The 21,208-nt window shown below is 44.8% G+C and overlaps 1 protein-coding gene across 2 annotated transcripts in view; it reads left to right on the top strand.

Annotated features, from left to right (window-relative positions):
• Positions 1–21,208, top strand: part of ALOX5 (arachidonate 5-lipoxygenase) — a 49,317-nt gene that overhangs the window by 7,812 nt on the left and 20,297 nt on the right. For both annotated transcript variants that reach the window (XM_077746422.1, XM_077746421.1), the window contains exons 3-4: positions 3,160–3,241; positions 14,275–14,397. In XM_077746422.1, the coding sequence (XP_077602548.1) occupies positions 3,160–3,241; positions 14,275–14,397 (205 nt within the window). The remainder of the gene's footprint in view (positions 1–3,159; positions 3,242–14,274; positions 14,398–21,208) is intronic.

The raw sequence follows: 21,208 nt of genomic DNA, 5'->3' as shown, positions 1-21,208 counted from the left end.
TTCTCTCTCTCCCCCTCCCCTGACCATGCTTGTGCTCTTGCTCTCTTTCTCTCTCAAAATAAATAAATAAACTTAAAAAAAAAAAAAAAGAGTAGGCCAAACTTGGTTTACTCTGTGTGTTCGTTTCCAGGATTTCTGTAATAAGTTACCACAAAGTCGTTCAAACTGGTTCAAAAAATGTATGCTGAATTTTTTTTTAATATTTAAAATTTATGGGTTTGGGACCTGTTATTAAAATTGATTGCATTAAGACTTCCTAGATGGTGACTATAGTTAATAATACCATACTATATATTTGAAAATTGCTAAGAGAACAGATCTTAAAATTTCTCATCAAAGGAGGTGGGCAGGCAGATGGGTGAAATAGGAGATGGGCATTAAGGAGTGCACTTGGTGTGATGAGCACAGGGTGATGTATGGAAGTGTTGAATCACTGTATTGTACACCTGCAACTAATATAACACTGTTAACTGGAATTAAAATAAAATTTTAGAAGTTCTCATCACAAGAAAAAACAAAGAAAGAAGGGTGTAGACCAGTGTGCAGATCATTAGCACTGCCAGTTCTAGTGGGGTGGGGGGAGGGAAAGAATGCCAGAATAATCCAGATGGGGAGTGTCCTAGAGACAGAGCCCCTGTAGGAGTAGGTGTGGCCCCCAGTAAAGATGCAGACAGCAGGGAGATGCTAAGAGAGGACCTGGGGAATAAATGTCCTCTCCTCACTCTCCAATGCCCTCCTCTCTCTGGTGGCTGATCCAACATGGAGCCCATTGATGCAATTCATTCCAGCTGAGGACAAGATCAGGGACCTCCAGGGACAGGATGAGGTGAAGGGTAGATGTGGAGGGGCACATGGAAGCTATCCATCAGCATGTTCCATTTATCAATTGCTGTGTAACAATCTTAGTGGATTTAAACAGCCATTTCATTTTTTTTATGATCTTATGGGATGGAAATTTGGGAAAGGTTCAGCTGGGTGGTTTGTCTGTGAGCCATGAAGCATCACCTGTGGGGGAAGGGCTAGAAGGCTCACTTTGAAGACGGTTCCTCTCTCACATGTCTAGTACCTCAGGGCTCCTTGGTCTCTTTCTCCACCTGGAATCTCATTCTAGAAGCCTTCTCCATGGAGCTGGGCTTCTCACAGCTTGGCCATCACAGGGTAGTGGCACTTCTTACATGGTGGCTGGCTTCCAAGAGCAAGCATTCCAAGAGCCATAAAGCGGAAGCTGCTAGTCTCTTCATGTTTGGGCCTGGAAACTGGCAGAGGGTAATTTCTACCTTATTCTGTTGGTCCAAGCGGTCACAGAGCCCACCCAGACTCAAAGGGGACATAGACAGCACCGCTCAATGGAAAGAATGTCAGAGAACTTATGGCCATCTTTAATCCACCACATAGCACAACAGCCAATCCTTTGGACAATCTTGAAATGAGGGAGCCCCACGCGTAAGCAACATGGTAACCTCTGCAATCTAATGCTCCACCCCTGCACCTGGGGTGAACATAAATGTCAGAGTGCTGTCATTGTGGTCCCAGGGATCAAGAGCACCTATGTGAAGACAGCTTCATTAAGGCAGTAATTTCAGTCTTTTGGAATCTACCTGCCTCTCCAGAACTCTGGGGCATTCAGTCTAAGCTTTGTCACTTGCTATGTTCCCAAAAGTTCCATCAGTCACTGGGGTAGATGTCCAGCTCCCTAGGGGCCAAGAGAAATGGAACCTACAGCTTTTGAGGCTTGGTATGTGCAGTTGCACATGTTCTGACTTATTCACACGACTGAAATTGAAGAGACTCAATTCCTCAGAGCCAGGTGCCTGAGCCTGAGAAATAAGCTAATTCTTTGAGGTGGATTAGAGATGATGAATGTCGAGTGCCTACAACAGTGTCTCCTACAGCCAATGGCAGCTGTTGTTAGCTAATACTCAGCTTGCCTTCAGTGGCCTCAAGCCCCTTCCCTGCACCACCACTGGATGGCCTAACATCCCCACTGGAGAACAAAGTTCTCCATTGATCTTCCTCTCTGGGCCCCAGTTCCAAGCCCTGGACTGGAGCTGCCTCAGCCAGCAGGTGCTCTGAGTGTGGGCTAGGAACTGTTGGCTGTTGGTCTGTAATGAGCTGGGTACTGAGACTGAGAGTAGACATTTACAAACTTTTATAGCAACTTGCAAGAATTCTTCTATGACTGCTGCATCTTCTAATGAAAGCAGGGCTTATGTTTTGAATGTCCTTGGTTTGTTTTTTTATTTCATTTTTCTAGTTAATTTTTATTACAATTTATAAAAATATCAGTCTGTGATTAAATGGAGAATTTTAAACCCACAGAGAGCTGGAAAAGCACTATTATAGGCCCCCTTTTTTGGAGGTGCTCTGGAGTCTTCTTAGTCTGGGCTCCCACTGTGTTCACTGGTGTTAACCTAAATAACAATATAAAGGGTAATCATGAGTTGGCCTCTCCTGCTCTAAAGGCCCTGAACAGCTTGCCCTTGCCCTTAGCCACTTGCCCCACTCCTGAAATGAGAGACAAAATATCTTTGAATCTGGGCTTAGGAGGAGGAAGAGGAAGCCCAGGTCCATCATGATTGTAAGGACAATAATGTTAGTTATTGTTCCTACTAACTGGGTGCCAAGCACTGTGTGAAGGGCTCACTAAGTTTCTACTATAACCCTAAAATTGGCATTATTATCCCCATTTTGCATGTGGGGAATCTAAGGCAACTTACTACATACACTGTGCCTTCCAGAGAGAGGGAGAGAATCATTGGCCACCCTCATAAAGCCTGATGATACCCAAGCCTGGGTCATGTATCTGGACATGATTCTCAGAGCTCCAATGTGCAGGGCTCCCAGCTTGCTGAATAAGCAGACAGGAAGAAGGGCATCTGGATGGGTCTTTTCTAACAGCAGTGGCTAAGACCATGGATATAAGTCTTTTGTTGAAAATCCACTAATCAGGTGTGTGACCTTGGACAAAGTTCAAAGGCAAAGCTATTCAACCTCCCTAAACCCTGGTTTCCTCCATATGAACTGGGGGAGTGTTTGGAGGCTTAAATGAGATGATGCATGTAAAGATGAGGCGTGGGCATGTGTGTGAGGGAAACCTGAATGCTGGATGTTGTTACCCTTCTTCCTGTGGCTCTTCTCACACCTGTCCTTTCCTCACAGCAAAGCTGGCCTGCGATGACCAAATTCACATTCTCAAGCAGCACAGACGTAAAGAGCTGGAAACACGGCAAAAACAGTATCGGTGAGTTATGACATCAGACCAAACAGCCCTAAATAAACTCTGCCCACAGCATATGGCTGACCACTGCTGGTAAGTGATGGCCAAACCACCAGTGCCCTGTAGTGCTCCTCAATCCCCAGGCTCCACCTGACCACCACTGTCCAGGCAGAGATAGTAAAGTGTATTAGGGAAAAAACTTTGGGAAAACTGTATCAGCATTTAGGCAGAATGGGGCAGCAAAAGCTTGGATGTATCTTAATGTTCTTTCACCTCCCATTGTAGAGATTACTCCCTCACTTTTTATGTCTTCTGGTAACAATTCTATTATAAAGGTGATACATAGTCTCCAAAAAAAATTTGACAAATCTTTAGCAAACAGACCAAGAAAAAGGAGTGACAGAACTCAAAATTTTAAAAGTAGGAGAGAGGGAGCATCAGTACCCACCTCACACAAATTAAAATGCATAAAAGGGAATACTATGGACAGCTGTATACCAACAAATTAGATAACTTGGGTGAAATGGAGAAATCCTAGAAAGACAGGAATGGCCAAGACTGACTTAAGAATAAATAATCTGAATAAAACAACCACAAACCAAAAGATTGAGGTAGTAATTTTGAAACTTCCCACAAAGAGTAGCCTACACCCAGATGACCTCACTGATTAATTCTATCAAATGCTTAAAGAATTAGTACCAATCCTGCATAAGCTCTTCTAGAAAATAGAACCGCATCTCAATGCATTGAATGAGATCAGTATTATACCAAAATCAAACAAAGACATCATAAGAAAACTACATACAATATCTCTTATGGATGTAGATGTAAATATTTTCAACAAAATATTAGCATACTGGGTGCAACAGCATGTAAAAGGTATGATACACATAACCAGGTGGGATTTATCCCAAGTATGCAAGGTTGGTTTTATATCCAAAAATCAATTAATGTAATGCACCATATCAATAAAGAACAAAGAAACACATGATCATCTCAAAACACATACAAGAGTGCATTTGACAAAATCCAACATCTTTTCATGACTGAAAAAACACTAAAAAAAATTAGGAATTAAATAGAAATTTCTCAACCTGGTAAAGGGCACCTATAAAAAACCTTACAGTTAATATCATTCTTTTTAATGTTTCTTTCTTTTTGAGAGAGAGAGAGAGAGAGAGTGTGAGTAGGAGAGGGGCAGAGAGAAAGGGAGACACAGAATCCAAAGCAGGCTCCAGGCTCTGAGTTGTCTGCACAGAGTCTGACACATGGCTTGAACTCACAAAATGTGAGGTGGTGACCTGAGCCAAAGTCAGAAGCTCAACTGCCTGAGCCACCCAGATGCCCCCAGTTAGTATCATTCTTAATTTCCTCTTAAGATCCAGGAACAAGAGAAGTATGTCAGCTTTTGCCACTTCTGTGTAACATTGTACTGGAGGTGCTACCCAGGGCAATTAGGCAAGAGGAGAGAAAGGGCACCCACATTAAAGAGCAGTAAGTAAAACCACTGCCATTCACAGATGAAATGATCTCGCATGTAGAAAATCCTAAGAAATTCCCCAATAATATTGGAACTAATAACCCAGCAAGGTTGCAGCATATAAGACCAATATACACAATTCAGTTGTGTTTATGTATACTAATAATCAACAATCTGAAAACAAAAATAACAAAACAGTTCCATGTAATCACATCAAAAGGAATAAAATTCTTATGAATAAATTTAGCAAAAGCAGCCCAAGACGTATACAATGAAAACTACAAAATGTTGAAAGTAATTAAAGAAGACCTAAATANACCAACTTGACAATAAACTATTTGTAAAAGAAAGAAAGAAAGAAAGAAAGAAGACCTAAATAAGATGAAAGACATCTTAAATTCATGGACCAGAGGACTTAATATTATAAAAATGGCAATAATCCCCAAAGCAATGTACATATTTAACATGATCCCTATCAAAGTCCCAGCTAACTTTTTTGCAGAAATTGACAACATAATCCTAAAAATCATAAAGAAATGTGAGGAACCCAGAATAGTCAAAACAGTCTTGAAAAAAGAAGTTGGGGAACTCACACTTGCCAATATCAGAATTACTACACTGCTGTAGTAATTAAGACAGTAGTGGTATTGGCATAAGTTTAGATATATAGAGCAATTAAATAGAATTGAGTCCAGAAGTAAGCCCTTGAATTTATGGTCAGTTATTTTTCAACAGAAGCAGCAAGACAATTCAATGGAGAAAGAATAGTCTTTTTAACAAATGGTGTTGGGACAACTGACAAGCTACATGCAAAAGAAGAAATTGGACCCTTACACCACATACAAAAATTAACTTAAAGTGGATCAAATACTTAAATGTAAGAGCTAAAACTAAAACACTGAAAAAGGCAGGGGTAAACCTTCATGACCATGGATTGGCAAAGTACTTATAGATATGACAACAAAGGCCTAAGCTACAAAGGAGAAGTAGATAAACTGATGTTATCAAATTTTAACTTTCATGCTTCAAAGGATACCATCAAGAAAGTGAAAAGACAACTCACAGAATGGATAAAATATTTGTAAATCATGAATCTCATAAGGGACTTGTATCCAGAATATATAAAGAGCTCTTACAAATCAATAATAAAGACAAATAATCCAATTTAAAAATGGAGAAAGATCTGACTAGACATTTTTCCAAGGAATTAGTATATGAAAAGATGCTTGACATCATTATTCATTAGGGAAATGCATATCACCACCACTTCCTATGGAAGTCAGATAATAATAAGAGTTGTGAGGATGTGGAGAAATCGGAACCTTCATATACTCCTGGTAGGAACATAAATTGGTGCAACTGCTTTGGAAAACAGTCTAGTAGTTACTCAATTTGTTAAATTAAGAGTCACCATATAATCTAGCAATTCCACATCTAGGCATATACCTAAAAAAATGAAAATATATGTCCACACACAAACTTGTATATGAAGGTTTACATTATCCATAATAACCAAAGGTGAATACAACCCAAATGTCCATTAATTGATGAATCTGTAAATAAAATATGGTATGTCTATACATGAAATATATTTTGGCCATAAATAAATGAATGAACACTTCTCCAGAGAAAATATATGGCCGATAATTACTTAAAGGGTGTTTAACATCATTAATCATCAGGAAAGTGCAAATCAAAATCACAGTGAGATACCACATCACACCCACTAGGATGACTAGAATCAAAAAGACAGGTAATAACTAGTGCTACCAAGGATATGGAGAAACTGGAGCCCTCAAACATTGCTGGTAAAATACAAAATGGTACAGCCACCTTGAAAAACAGTTTAGCAGCTTCTCACATCTTTTTTTAATTGTCTTTTATTTTTTAGAGACAGAGGGGGAAGCCAGGGGGTGGGGCGAAGAGAGAGACAAAGAATCTTAAGCAGGCTCCACACTCAGCACAGAGCCCGACATGGCACTCAATCCCATGACCTGAGCCAAATGAGCCACCCAGGAGTTGCCCTACAACTCCTCAGATCTTAGACTTCTACTAGCAGTTCTATCCCTTTTTCTTTTTGTGCATGATGCCTACACAAGAGTAATGAAAATAGATGTCTCTATACACACACACATACACACACATACACACAGAAACTTGTACATAAATATTCATAGCAACATTATAATAGCCCAAAGTGGAAACAATCTAAATTCCATTACCTGATGAATGGATAAACAAAATGTGGTATATTCATATGATGGAATGTTATTTCGCATTAAAAAGGAGTGAACTATGGATACATACTAAACCATGGATGAACCTCAAAAACGTTATGCTAAATAGAAAAGTCATTCACAAAAGACCACAATTGTATGATTTTATTTTATGAAATGTCTAGAACAGGCAAGTCTATGGACACAGATTAGTAGATTATTGGTTGCCCAGGACTGGAAGTTGGGGATGAGGCATGGAGAGTGACTATTAATAGACACAAGGTTTCTTTTTGGGGCAAAAATATCCCAAAATTAGATTTTGGTGAAGCTTGCACAATTCTATAAATATACTAAAAACCTTTAAATTGGATACTTTTAAGGGGTGTATTTTTGTATGTAAATTACATCTCAGTATAGTTGGTTTTAGAAATAACACATGATCTAGAATGCTCCTCTGGAAAACGATGGTCAGTGGGCCGTATCCAGCCTGTAAATTTGTTTCATGGTCATTGTGGAGTTCTGAGTAAACAGGGATTTTATTCCCCTAAGTTTCCTCAGTCCAACACTTATCTGTTGTCTGTATCAAGGCATCTTTCTTTTTTTCTCCTTAAGTAGTTTGTCAAGTTGGTTTCCATATAGCACCCAGTGCTCATCCCAACAAGTGCCCTCCTCCATGCCCATCACCTCCCTACCCCTCTCCCCCACCCCCCCAGCCCTCAGTTTGTTCTCAGCATTCAAGAGTCTCTCATTGCCTCCCTCCTTCTCCCCAACTATTTTTTCCCCTTCGCCTCCCCATGGTCCTCCATTAAGTTCCTCCTAATCCACCTATACGTGAAAACATATGGTATCTGTCCTTCTCTGCCTGACTTATTTTGCTCAGCGTAACACCCTCAAGTTCCATCCATGTTGCTACAAATGGCCAGATTTCATTCTTTCTCATTGCCATGTAGTATTCCATTGTATAGATAAGCCACATCTTCTTGATCCATTCGTCTGTTGATGGACACTTAGGCTCTTTCCATGATTTGGCTATTGTTGAGAGTGCTGCTATGAACATTGGGGTACATGTGCCCCTATGCATCAGCACTCTAAAGGCATCTTTCATGTCCTACTTTGGCCGTTGGAGACATTTGAGTTTGTGACTCCTTCCAAGGAAGAGGAATGGATGGAATCATGCTAAACAGTCAGCATGGTTATCTGGGCTGTGGAGAGGCTCTTGGGGAGTGATGACCATGATGCCTTTCCACGTATTTCTCTATAGGGTAACTTCCTGCAAAGAATATGCTGTATGTAAGGCTTTTTTTAATCCAATAAAGCAAAAGAAGGGTAATCAATGACCTGCTACTATGCAGAGCAACATAGACAAACCTCACAAGTACAGCATTGGATACCGGAAGCCAGGCACGTGTTGGCCGGTCCATAGAATTTGGAAGTCTGTTGTTTAGGGGTTACACAGCAGTGAAACAATTGACAATAGCAAGGAAATGATTCTCATAAAAGGGAGAATGGTGATCAGGGGAGGTTGAGCGGGAAGCAGGTGCAGTATGGGGTACTGGTAACATTCTGATTCTTGATCTGGATGTTGGTTATACAGATGTTTTGTGCATTTTTCTCCATGTGTGTGCATACATATACATGTCCACACATACATACATGTAATTATATATTTGATTTCATAATAAACTTTTAAATAAAAATTTTATGTCTTTATATCCGATGAAGGAGGGTAACCTGATTATGCTTGAGTAATGTTAAAAATTTATGAATTTGTGGCTAATTTTAAAACTTTTGTGTGTAAGCCTCTCAGCTCAGACACCATATGATAAATTCTGGGACTTTTGTGTTTGGTATGGTGCACAAGGCATTGTTCCAGAGCTCTGCACCACCATTCTCATCTTAAAGCATTGTTATTTCTGAGCTCCTTCCTCAGCTTTCTTCCCCACTTCAGCCATCTGTGTCAAAGCATTCCATGTGCTCTTGGCCTTGTGGAAAGAAGGAATCCTAGTTTGCAGTGACATTAAACAGCTTTCAGAGACTTCGGCTAGTTTATGTCCTGTTAGATGAGTGGACAGGAAGTTTTATCAGTTCCACTCTAATTCAGACTAAGATGTTAATGGCTGATAAATTACTCTTGGAGCCATGTTGTCTTAACACCGTATTTTCCAAAGTGTGTCCTGGAGCAGTGGTCCCATAACTTTCTCCCTGTGGTAAGGCAAGTTTGGGAAACTGTTTATCACATCTTCTTCCTGGAGGTTCCCAATGCACATAAGCACTGAGAATTCTGAGAAGTTCTATGGTAGTGGGCTATGGTTAATTTTTTTTTTCAGTGTTTCCCAAGAGAATTGGATGTACAATTCTTAACGTCTCACAGAACAAGTACTCTGTGGTGCCCTTTGGAAAATACCCTTTTACAAGGGAGCAGTGATTCAGTGGTGTGTTTGTTTCACAGGGGCAGGGCTTTGACAGGGCCTAGGGAGATGGGGCCAAGGGCTTTTCCAGTGAAACAGTTGTCCCCCCTTCTTAGATCTAATCGTCATTGTTTCTTCCTCCTTCCACTCATCTGTCCTCTTCAGACGCCCTCCTCTGCTTCCGTTCAGGAAACACTGAAATTTGCACTGTCTGCATAATCTAGGAGTTCCTCTTTCACATGAACTCGCAGGCTTCCAGATGAGAGTTTGGAAGTAAAGAATAGTCTCTAATCTGTCAGGAAGCTGCAGGCCCAGCTGGCCCTCATCCCTCAGTCAGCCTGGTAGGGAAGTGGAGAAGCCCACGTGGGTCATAACGCACCACCGTGTGTTCTCACCGTGACTGTGTGCACCTGGCTGGTGCGCACACACACAGGGCTGCGTACAGTGTTGCGGTTTGTAACCCACAGTATTTGATCATTTTGCGACTTGCTTTGTTTCACTCTTCATTCTGTTTTGAAGGGCAGCCAGTTAGCACAGACAGGTGTCGAGTGTTCACTTAGCTTCCGGGTAGCACACCATTGTATGAACAAACCGCCAGGCTCACCCATTCTCTAGCTGATGGACATGTGGACCTTCTTTAATTTCTGGCTGTCACAAGCCACACCAGAGTGAGCTTTCTCACCTGTGTCCTGGTGCTCTCATGGAAGAGCTTCTCCAGGGAATATTCCTAGAAGTAGACCTGCAGGATAGACCACATTATGAGTTTTCTAGATATTGCCAATGGTTTCCAAAGGGGTTCTGCCAGTGTGCACCCCAGCAGCTGCTTCTCAGGGTTGCAGTTTCCCTACATCTTTGACACACTTTGCATCTTGAGACATTCTCATTGGTATCGGTCTGATGTGTCTGAAATCGTATCTCTCTGATTTCCTCATTCTTAAATTGCCACATATTTCTCACTGTGTGGTGAATTCAACCATTCCGCTGTTGTTTGTTTCCTGTCTGTGTGTTTGTATTTGGCATTTCCAATGGTACGGCAAGAAGCACAATGTCCTGGTGATTCATTGCTCTCAGATTAATTTCCAGAACTCCTGTTGCTGGGTCAAATTAGCAGTTTAATTAAAAAAAAAAAATACTAACAAAAACCCTTTCCCACAATGTTATAGTAATTTTCGGTGCAGTTTTCCAGTTGTGTATGTATATATATGACATACCTGATCATGTCAATCTTTTATATTTTTGACAGTCAAAAACCCCCTAAATTGGACCCCATTGTTGTTTTAATCTGCATTCCCCTGACCACTAGCGAGTTGAGCCTCTGTGCATTGCCTCTTCTTTGAATTGCCTATTTATATACTTTATTTTTATGTGTCCTTGTTATTATTAACCTAAAGGAGCTCTTTGTGTGTTAGGATAGCACCTTTTCGTTATAGGTATGGTATATGTCATTTGTCTACTGTTGCTTGTGTCACAGATTTTAGTTCTTTATTTTCTTAACTATATGTATTGGTTTTCCTTTACAACCTTTGGGTTTCCTGCTTTACGTAAGAAGGTCCTCCCCACCCCAGTGTTACATAAATATACCTATATTTTTGTCTAACCTTTACAATTTAGTTTTTAACATTAGGCTTTTAATTCACCTGCCATGCATTTTTATACATGATGTGAAGTGGGAGTCAAACAGCCCCAGTATCACTTACTACCTAACACACTCCTTCCTCCTTCCCCGGGGAAGATGCCCGCGGCACACATGCTGGCACAGCCTGCTGGCTTGTGCATGGGCTCTGAAGCCAGTTTCCAAGCTCTGCTCCCACTGACTCCATGTCCTCTGAAAGTTGTTTTGTCTCTGGGTGCCTCTTTCCTCCTCTCCCTCCCTCCCCCTCCTCCTCCCTCCCCACTCTCCCTTCCCCTGCCTCTCTCTTCCCCTTCCTCTTCCCTCCCTCCCCTCTCCCCCTCTCTTTTCTTTTTCATTTCCTCTTCCTTTCCTCCCCCCTCCCTTCTCCAGCCCCTCTCCCCACTTTCTCTGTCTCCCTCCCTCTCTCTTTCTCCCTCCTCTCTTTCTCCCCCTACCTGCACAGACTTCTCTCTCTTTGACATTTTAACATTTAATGAGTATATATCTATACATGCCCTTTTCCCTTTTTTTTTTTCTACCTAGGACTTACTCAGAAAATTGAGGTCTTTTCAACTCAAAATTTTTCTCGTTTCTTGATTTTTACCTCTCCATATATTCCTTTCTCTCCTTTTGGACTTCTTAGTTCTGCATATTAAATCTTCTGTGTCTGCCTTTCATGGCTCTTGTGTTTTCTTTTTAAGTTTTTATTTTAATTCCAGTTAGTTACATACAGTGTCATACTCATTTTAGGTATGCAGTATTCATCACTTGCATACAACACCCAGGGCTCATCCCAGCAAGTGCCCTCTTTAATCCCCACCATGGCTTCCATTTCCTTGTGGTTTTGCTCTGTATTTGTGTTACATTTTCTTCCATTTTGTACAGAGCAGTGCCTGGCACGTGACATGCTCAGTAATTAGTTATTGAATGAATACATTTTGTGCAGGAAACAAATTAGATCTCACAGTGACTGTTCTCTTTTCCCATTTCTCTGTTGAATTTTCAATTCAGAAATCATGTTTTGTGGCTGCAGAAAGTCTTTTCAGGGGCACCTGGCTGGCTCAGTCAGTAGACCATCTGACTCTTGATCTCAGGATTGTGAGTTCAAGACCCACATTGGGCGTGGAGCCTACTTTAAAAAGAGAAAAGAAAAAGGACCAAAAAAAGGTCTTTTTACATTATACTTGTATCTCATTAACACTTCTCTTTTTTTAAGAAATTAAATGTCTTAAAAACAAAGAAATTAAATGTCTTTTTTGCTTCTTTGTTTCTTCTGCCTGGCGTGTTCAACTCCCTATGGAGTGCAATTTTTTTCTTTGCCTATTTTTTTAAAATATTTTTTATTTATTTCTAGGAGAGAGAGAGAGACAGTGTGAGCAGGGGAGGGTCAGAGAGAGAGGGAGATACAGACTCTGAAACAGGCTCCAGGCTCTGAGCTGGCAGTCAGCACAGAGCCCGACGCGGGGCTCGAACCCACGAACCACGAGATCATGACCTAAGCAAAAGTCGGACGCTTAACCGACTAAGCCACCCAGGCGCCCCTTTGCCTATTTATTACGGGCACAAAGATCTTTGGCCCCTGTGCAGGTCAGCCTGTCAGCTGTCTCAGGCAGCAGTGACCTGCAGTGAAAGGGACATGGACATCTGGTGGAGAGCTGGCAAACTGGACAGTCTCCAGACACTGAGAGGCTATAGTCTCCGGACCACGGAAGCTGGGAAGTTCCATCTGTTAGTGCTGCCACCTTCAGGAGGTGGGGGGGGGGAAGAGCTGTGGGGCAAGACATTCCAAAAAAACCAATTTTCTAAAACAAAGGGGGAAAAATCAGTAGATTAGTTGACATTGTACACTTGTCTACATTTTATCAGCATTGGCATTAATACAAATAACAAATATAGAAGATTTTCTTAAAGTCCAGGAAAATGGAATACTGTAAGTAAACCGACAGTGAGAAAGGACAGTGCTACACAACAGAAAGTGGTTTTCAAAATGCATTTGCTCTGGGTGACCATATCCAGTTCCTGTTCGCCTCTTGTGGTCCCAATGGGAGTCTTACTGGACCAACAGGACAGCACAAAAAAACGGGGATTTTTGTGACAGTAATAGCACAAGATGATATTCAAGGGACTCCAGACTTCTTCATGACCTCAACTCTCAGTGCTTTACTTTCCCCTTGTAAGAAAGATTTTAGAAAAAGAGAATTTGGGGTGCCTGGGTGGCTCGGTCGGTTAAGCATCTGACTTCGGCTCAGGTCATGATCTCACAGTTTATGGGTTCAAGCCCCACGTCGGGCTCTATGCTGACAGCTCAGAGCCTGGAGCCTGTTTCAGATTCTGTACCTCCCTCTCTCTCTCTGACCCTCCCCTGCTCACTCGCTCTCTCTTTCTCTCTCTCTCTCTCAGAAATAAATAAAAAGCATTTTAAAAAATTTTTAAAAAGGAAAAAAAGAAAAGGAGAATTAGGAATACAAGTGAAAAAGCTGTTAACCCAGAATGTAAATTTTGATTTTTAAATAAATACGAGATCATTCTCCCTGCCCTAAAGGAAGAGACAGTTTCTATTGTTTTTGGTTTTGCAGTAATTAAAGGGAAAAAAACCAGCAAAATTTAAAAAACAAAGTGTAAGTGCCCAATGCTGCAGGGTAAGTTTCAAGGACACCAGTATCTGAAAATGTGGGCTGAATACAACGCATGTCCTATCTTGGGGGGAAGCTACTTTGATTATAAGAGTCACTAACCTGCTACCTGGCAGCTGTCTGTTTCTGAAGTTCCTCATCCAACCACCGGGCGGCCCCGGTCACCCTACTTGGAAGGCATACCCACTGTCCCTTTTCCCCAGCCGCCACAAACACACACACACACCCACACACACACACACACACACACACAGGGACGTGTTGACTGAGCTGGTAGGACACTGGCTGTCCAGTTGGCCTAGAAATGGAGTAGCCTCAACCGCTTCTACCTCCAGTGATTGACAAGGCAACTCTGTGCCAGGGGAGATAGGCGGTTGAACGTCCCATCAAATCAATGAGATCTTCTGATGCTTCCTTTTCAACTTCCTTTTATGCAGTGGTGCACATCTACCATTCACTCGCTACTCCTCTTCTGTGAGCCCAGTCTCAGGTTCAGAAGACCTCAGACTTCTGCTCTGGAGCTCAGGGCACAGCAGTGCGGGCTCCCGCCAGACCCCGGGAGGGGTCCCAGTTCATCACGGGATGCACAGTCATCTTATTGGCCTGATGGAGGGCACATCCTCAGACCACAGAGACAGCCTTTAATCTGAGGGGCCAACCCAAAAGCCAGGCACTTAACACAGCTTTCTTCTTTTTATTCATGCTCAGATGGATGGAGTGGAACCCTGGCTTCCCTTTGAGTATTGATGCCAAATACCACAAGGATTTACCCCGAGACATCCAGTTTGATAGTGAGAAGGGTGTGGACTTCGTTCTGAACTACTCCAAAGCGTGAGTTTCCAAGAACCTAAGGATGCTGGAAGCCCCTTCAGGGGCCGGGGCTGTGGGTGGAACCCTCACTCCTTTTAGTGGAGCTTTGGGCTGGGGAGCAGCTCAGCTGGTCTTCCCAAATCACTTGATTGTATTTTGGCCACAGTGGATCTCCAATGTGCAACCACAGGGCAGCCTATATCTAAACAGTTATAACCTGGATGGCTCCAGACACCAAATGTAGCTCTGTTGTCAGCCCAAGGTAGAGGTCTTTACCTGGAGTGCCCATCCACACCCACATCTCATCCCCCCATAGCCGGTTCAAGGTTGGAAAGGGTTCACGTTGTCCCCTGCATAGCTGGGCTCCGCAGTAACAGTGGCCACCACACCTGTGCTGATTGCTGACACCCATCCCTGGGTTGTCTATCACAACAACCCCATGAGGGAGGTACAATTATCCCCACTTTGCAGTTGAAGAATCTGAGGAACAAGGAAGTCACGTACCTTATCCAACGGCCCCTGATAATGAATGGCAGAGATTCATGTTCTGTGTTCCTTCTTTGCAACTGAATTACTGCAGGGCTTATAAAGCGTGCTGAACCCTGAAACCTCTTGGGTGCTTGTTAAAAATAGGGAGCCCTAGCCCCATCCCAGGGCTAGGGGAGGAGCCTTTGAATCTGTACTTTGACACTCTGGGGAGTTCCCACAATCATACAAATCTAGAAAACTCTACGTCCATGGCTCTGCCACCTGATGCATCTTAGAACGTCCTGTGGAGCTTCAGCACCTCTTGGTGCCAGGCCAACCCCACAGCCAGGATGAGTGTCTCCCGGGGCAAGGCCCTGGCCTCAGGTAGCCATATCCTGGGACCACATTTGCTCAGTGGGAGCCTAGCTGCTCCCCTTGAGAAGGGCACCTTCTGGTCAGACTTCTGAAAGGAAAGCACAAGAGACCACATACTCAGGCCTGTGCCAAGGACTTCCTCCTCTGGACATTTTGGAAGAACTCTATACACACACACACACAGCCTCACAATTAGTCTCCATAGGGAATCTCCTCACATTGGCAAGGCCGTATGCATTGGTTTCCTTCAGGCCGCCTGAGAGAGAGCAAGTAGTAGGGGCCCAATACTTATCAAGCCTCTGCCAAGGGCCACGCTCATAGGTGTGGGCATTTTCTACTAGAATCATCTATTTTGACTTTCACAGCCACCCTGGGAGGTAGATACTGTTCTTGAATATTTCCAGGTAAATCACCTGGGACCAGGTCAAGAAATTTGCCTAAGGTCATTCAGAAAGAAATCGCCCAAGCCTGAGTTTGCATTCAGATCTCTTTGGATCCAAAGCTGGGGATTTTTCCCCTGCTACAACTGGGATCACCTGGAGAGAAAAATCAAAACCAAACATCTGGATTAGTAATGCAGTAACCCAACACCTGGCTCCCTAGAAACATCGGGGCAATTAAACATCTCATTTCCCACCCAGGGATCCCCAAAGGCATGTGGCTCTGGTAGAGAGAGCCCTGACCAGGATGGTGCAAGCAGGGCAGAAACCCCTTCTGAGAGGGGCAGTTTACAGAGAAAATGATAATTATGGAGAGACAGCCAGGTCAGAGAAGATCCTGCTTTGGGGAATCATGCCACCTCTGCTTAGTGATGGTGAAGGTAGGGATGGCAGAGGGATGGTGGGTGGATGGATAGTAGAGGGATGGACGGATGGATGAATGGTGGGTGGAGGGGTGGATGGAAAGAGGGAAGGAGGGAGGGAGGAAGGGCGGATGATGGAGGAATATGTGGACAGTGGATGGTGGATGGATGGGTGGTGAGTGGGTGGATGGATGGTGGAGTGAAAGCCAGGCTGTGCCTTTCTTATATCTGCTCAGTGTTCCCAGAATGGACTGTCATCTTTGTACCTCCAGAGCCTAGCACAGCAGCTGCCACAGAATACGTGCTCAGTAAACTCTGTCGAAATGAATTGGGTCTGACCCCACTGGCCTGTCAGGGGCCTTTGTTATCACCTCATGGGCCCTCACTTCTCTCTCTCTCTCATCCTCTCTTTCTTTCTCTGTCTCTGTCTTTCTGTCTCTGTCTCTCTCTCACTCTCTCTGCCTGCCTGCTTCTGCCTCTGCCTCTGCCTCTCTCTCTCTCTCTTTCCCTCTGACACACACACACACACACACACACACACACACACACACACACACACCTTTCTTCTCTCACGTGTCCCCGTCATGGCTAACAGCACCCTAGATATATGTTTATTATTATATCCCACGCTGCCTTGGCCCAGCCTGCCCTGCCCGGGCTGTTAGACCAGCACCTGTAGCCCACTTCTGCCCATATTTTAAAAGCTCCCAGGGCGATCCAGCTGGCAGTCAGTGTTGAAACTACTGGCCTCAGTGCCTCCCTTGGCCTCATGCTCCACTTAGTTGCACATGGGGTCACATGTCTGGGGTGTCAGAGTGCATCTCCTTCCCTCCCAGCTCTGTCATCTCCCCTTGGACATTCAGGAACATCCTTCTACCTGCTTCCCCAGGACCCATCCCTCACAACAATTGGAAGTTCATTCTCAAGCACACATACAGTTTTTTGGAGGCTCTTTCTATAAAGGCAAAAATAATTATTTCACTCCGCCCTCTAAAATCCTTGAGTGATTGCCCCAACTACAGGCGAGAGCCCAGGCACCTCTACCCAGCCCCCCTGCCCTCTCTCTTGTCCACAGGTGCTCAGGATGTGTTAGCCGTGTGCACCCAGTGCTAGTTGGCAGGGTATCCTCATGCCCTGGTCTTTGCATGAGCTTTTTCCTCCACCTCAAATACCACCCTTCCTTTCTTGGCCTGAGAAATCCAACTCATCATTTTTAGGACCTGCATGAAGTGACCCTCCTCCAAGAAGCTCCTAGGCCTGAGTGAGATCTCCTCCTTGTGCTCCCCAGTCCTGGCCACACAAACCACCACTTCTCAATGACACCTCAACCCACCTTTCTCCACATCTGCCATGTAACTTGGCCCCTTGAGCTATGGACTTGGCAGGAACATAGCTAAGAAATCTTGAGACAGGCCCTCAGCCCCTCCTGGTACAGCTCAGCTGGGCACATCAGCCAAGCCTCACTCCTGCTGGCTAAGGACCACGAGGTTCTAAGAAGGAGATAAGAGATGTGCTCCCTGCATTTGAGGAGAGCACAGCCTGAGCCAAGGGGACTAGAACTTAAGGAGGCTGCTCAAAGCACCCCTCCACCCCAGGGAGATGAGGGGCACATGGAGAGGGCCCTAAGCCAGTGGAAGGTGATGTTAGGGAAGCTAACTTCTCTGAGCCTCAGGGTCTCATCTGAAGAATGAGACCACGGCTCCTACTTGGGGTCATTGTGAGAATATAATGGGGCCACATGTGTCAACCCTGCACAGAGAAGTTTCTCCCTAAAAACAGCATTGATTCCCATCCACATTTAGCAGTGGGGTCAGGCCAGCCAGGACCCACTTCATCATCACACACCTGCTGAGCACCTGCTCTCAGATTGCCCTCTACCATCAAGGACTCATAGATGGACCATCGCTCTGTCTGGTGCTACCTTATTATGGAGTCCAGGAAGGCTTCACAGTAGAAGGGCATCTGACCTGGCCTTGCTGCTGGCCAGGCACACATAGGCGGGGGCCAGGAGGGGTGGGACAGGGACACCGTGGCAGGCTGCCATGGGCAAAGGTCAGCTGCGGCTGGCCTGCTCACAGAACCAAGTGAGTTGTGACATTTCCTGGGGGCATCAAAGCAGGAGCAGCTTGGTTGTTTACTCACTGTTTGCGGCCTGGAACTCAATTGCAGGAGGTCGGCAGGCTGATAAGGGAATGTCTTTCAAGGAAATTGAGAAAGAGAGCTTCCTTCCTAGTAAGGTAGAACAGTGCAGAAATATGACTGAGTTCTGGAAGAGGTGACCAGCCGCGTGCCAAGGGGCTTGACCCTTACCCACCGTGTATTTCCTATCAGATGACGTCAGGTGAAGGCAGCTCCTTGAAGGACCGTCCTTCTCCCCGAAGTCCCAGGGGCACTTCACTGTAACCACATCTTCCTGGGGTGGGGGCAGCACTGCTTGGCTCGGCAGCCTTTGAGGGTCAGACAAGAGAGCCCAGAGGTGGGGGAGGGGCTGACTGAAGACAGGGAGTGGGAGAGTAGGGAAGAATGGAGGATGTGGTGCGGATGGACCCAGGATCCAGTTGGAATTCAGGTCAAAATGGGGAGAGACTGAGGGTGAAACACAAGGCATCCCTGACTTGTGCATCTGGCTTGCTGGGAAAATGGAGTGATCATTTTCCCTTCCCCACACCCCCTACAAAGGGAAGCTGATGAGGGGGTGGGGGCACCTGGGTGGCTCAGTGGGTTGAGCAACCGACTTCAGCTCAGGTCATGATCTCACAGTTCGTGAAGTTGAGCCCCATGTTAGGCTGTGCAGAGCCTGCTTGGGCTTCTTCTCTCTCTTCTCTCTCTCTCTGTCCCTCCCCTACTTGTGCTTTCTTTCTCTCTCAAAATAAATAAATAAACTTAAAAAAAAAAAGGAAGGTGGGGAAGAAGCAGGGGGTAGATGAGTTCAACTTGGGGGCACTGCTGAGGGTGAAAGCCCTGTGCAGCCTCTGGAGGTGCCGTCCAGGCTCAGGGCCAAGGGCCAGAGGCTCTGTGCCGGGGAGGGGTAGGGGAGTGTGGTCTGATGGCCATAACCCATGACCCCTTTCCCCGGCCCCCTAAGCAAATCTCTGCTGCTTGTTTGGAGACCAGTCAAAAATCACATGTATAGCAGCTCCTTGAAGGGAGTTGATGTGAAAAGAAAGAGGGATCAGGTGTCTGAGATGAAGAAGACCAGGAGCCTAGAGGGGAGAGGGGGTAAGGGTGGATGGGGCAGAGTTCCACACAGGAGGGAAGAGGGGAAGCAGGGTGAGGTCTGGAGTGGAGCTGTTTGTTTCTCCAGAAACCAAAGCCATGAGTTCTGTGTAGGAAGAAGACCCCACACCCTCTTAGTGTCACCAGCTCAGAAACAAGTCGGCTCCATGTGACCAAAGCCCTCATAGAAAATAGTGTTCTTCCCATTAACTTCATAAATGCTACCCAAAAGCCCCTGATCTTGGAAAATTTAAAAGAAATTTCCTCCTTCTAACTTGTGTCTGTATGTCTATGTATCAACCCTGTTTACCTCTATCAAATTTTGTTAGACAGTCAGACATGTATTCCATTGGAGGAGAAATACGTTGGGGAAATGTAGTGGGGAAACTCCCACCTAAAAAGTAAACAGACCTGGGTCACCTGGGTGGCTCAGTCTGTTAAGCATCTGACTTCGGCTCAGGTCATGATCTCGTGGTTTGTGAGTTCGAGCCCCATGTCAGGCTTTGTGCTGACAGCTCAGAGCCTGGAGCCTGCTTCAGATTCTGTGTCTCCCTCTCTCTGACCCTCCCATGCTCATGCTCTGTCTCTCTCTGTCTCTCAATAATAAATAAACATTAAAAAAATGTTTTTAAGGTAGACAGACCTGGGAAGTTTTAATTATATTAGCTAAAGTAGCATTTGTTGTTGTTGTTGTTGTTATTAAAAATGGATCATAAAAGGGGTTCCTGGGTGGCTCAGCCGGTTAAGTGTCTGACTTTGGCTCAGGTCATGATCTCGCAGTTCATGAGTTCAAGCCCCATACTGGGCTCTCTGCTGCCACTGCAGAGCCTGCTTTGGATCCTCTGTCCCTCTCTGTCTGCCCCTCCCCCAGCTTACACTCTCTAAAAAATAAATTAAAAAAAATATTTTTAAAGGATCATAAAAGAAGACATAACAGAAGGCATAAAGTATGGTTTTCCTAAAAAAGGGCTTGTTCTACAGCCAGATTACTTTGGAAAACCTTGTGACCTCTTTAGCAGTGGTTCTCAAACCACAGCTTGCAACAGGATTCTTGGCGGTGGGTTTTTTTTAAAAATCTGGATTTCTGGACCCAACCTCCAGTGTTTCTGATTCAGGGGTTCTGAGGCAGGGCCTGAGAATCTGCATTTTTAACAAGGTCCCATGGGTGCTGATGCTGCAGGTCTGGGGGCCACCCTGAGAACCCCTGCTCTCCAGGACTGTAAGGCCATGAGAAATCCTGGTGTGAGGAAATCTGTTTATGGGCCCCGTGCTCTCCCAACTGCTCAGACTGGCTTGTCTTTCTGGGTGGGACACCCTCCAGAGCAGGTGTCCCACAGGGCCTAGGAGGGAGGACCATTTCCCCTTCTCGTTTCCTCCAATTTTAGTATATGTGCTGCCGAAGTGAGCACCCCTTCTCGCTTCCTCACTCCCCTGTGTCCTTCTTGGCTCTTCGCTTTAGCTCCACTCACATATATGGAGTACCTACTGTATGCCTGGACCCGGGAACTGTTCTCGGTACCCATAGTCCCTGTCCTTTCTTTTCCTGTGCCCCTCCCCCACGTCTACCTCAAGCCTGCCCCAGGACTAGAAAAAGAAAATGTCAATTCCTGCCACGAAACAAACTCAGTAAAGGAAGGTGCAGTTTTAACTTAATGTGGCTGTTTTTGCAAGGCTCATTTTACAGTAGCTGGGCTCCTCCTGGACACTGGGCAGCTGAACCCAGCCATCCTTGCTTAAGGTGGTAAGGACAAACAGCCAGGCTTCCCAGTAAGGGAACAGGAGTCCAAATACCCTCTCTCATGCATTCTCATGCATGCAGATCTGCGTGGGACATCGGTAAACACAGGTTCTGATCAGGGAGTCCGAGTGGGGAGAGAGTCTGCATTCCCAGCAAGCACTCATGCTGGTCCCTCAACCAAACTCAGAGTAGCAAGTGGTTGTACTTTGCTTTCCTGGGGGAAAAAAATCTAT

This window comes from Crocuta crocuta, unplaced genomic scaffold (genome assembly GCF_008692635.1).
Source record: "Crocuta crocuta isolate KB4526 unplaced genomic scaffold, BGI_CrCroc_1.0 scaffold28, whole genome shotgun sequence".
NCBI classification, from domain to species: domain Eukaryota; kingdom Metazoa; phylum Chordata; class Mammalia; order Carnivora; family Hyaenidae; genus Crocuta; species Crocuta crocuta.
Note: the sequence above shows the minus strand (reverse complement) of the source record. Positions and strands in the feature narration are given on the sequence as shown.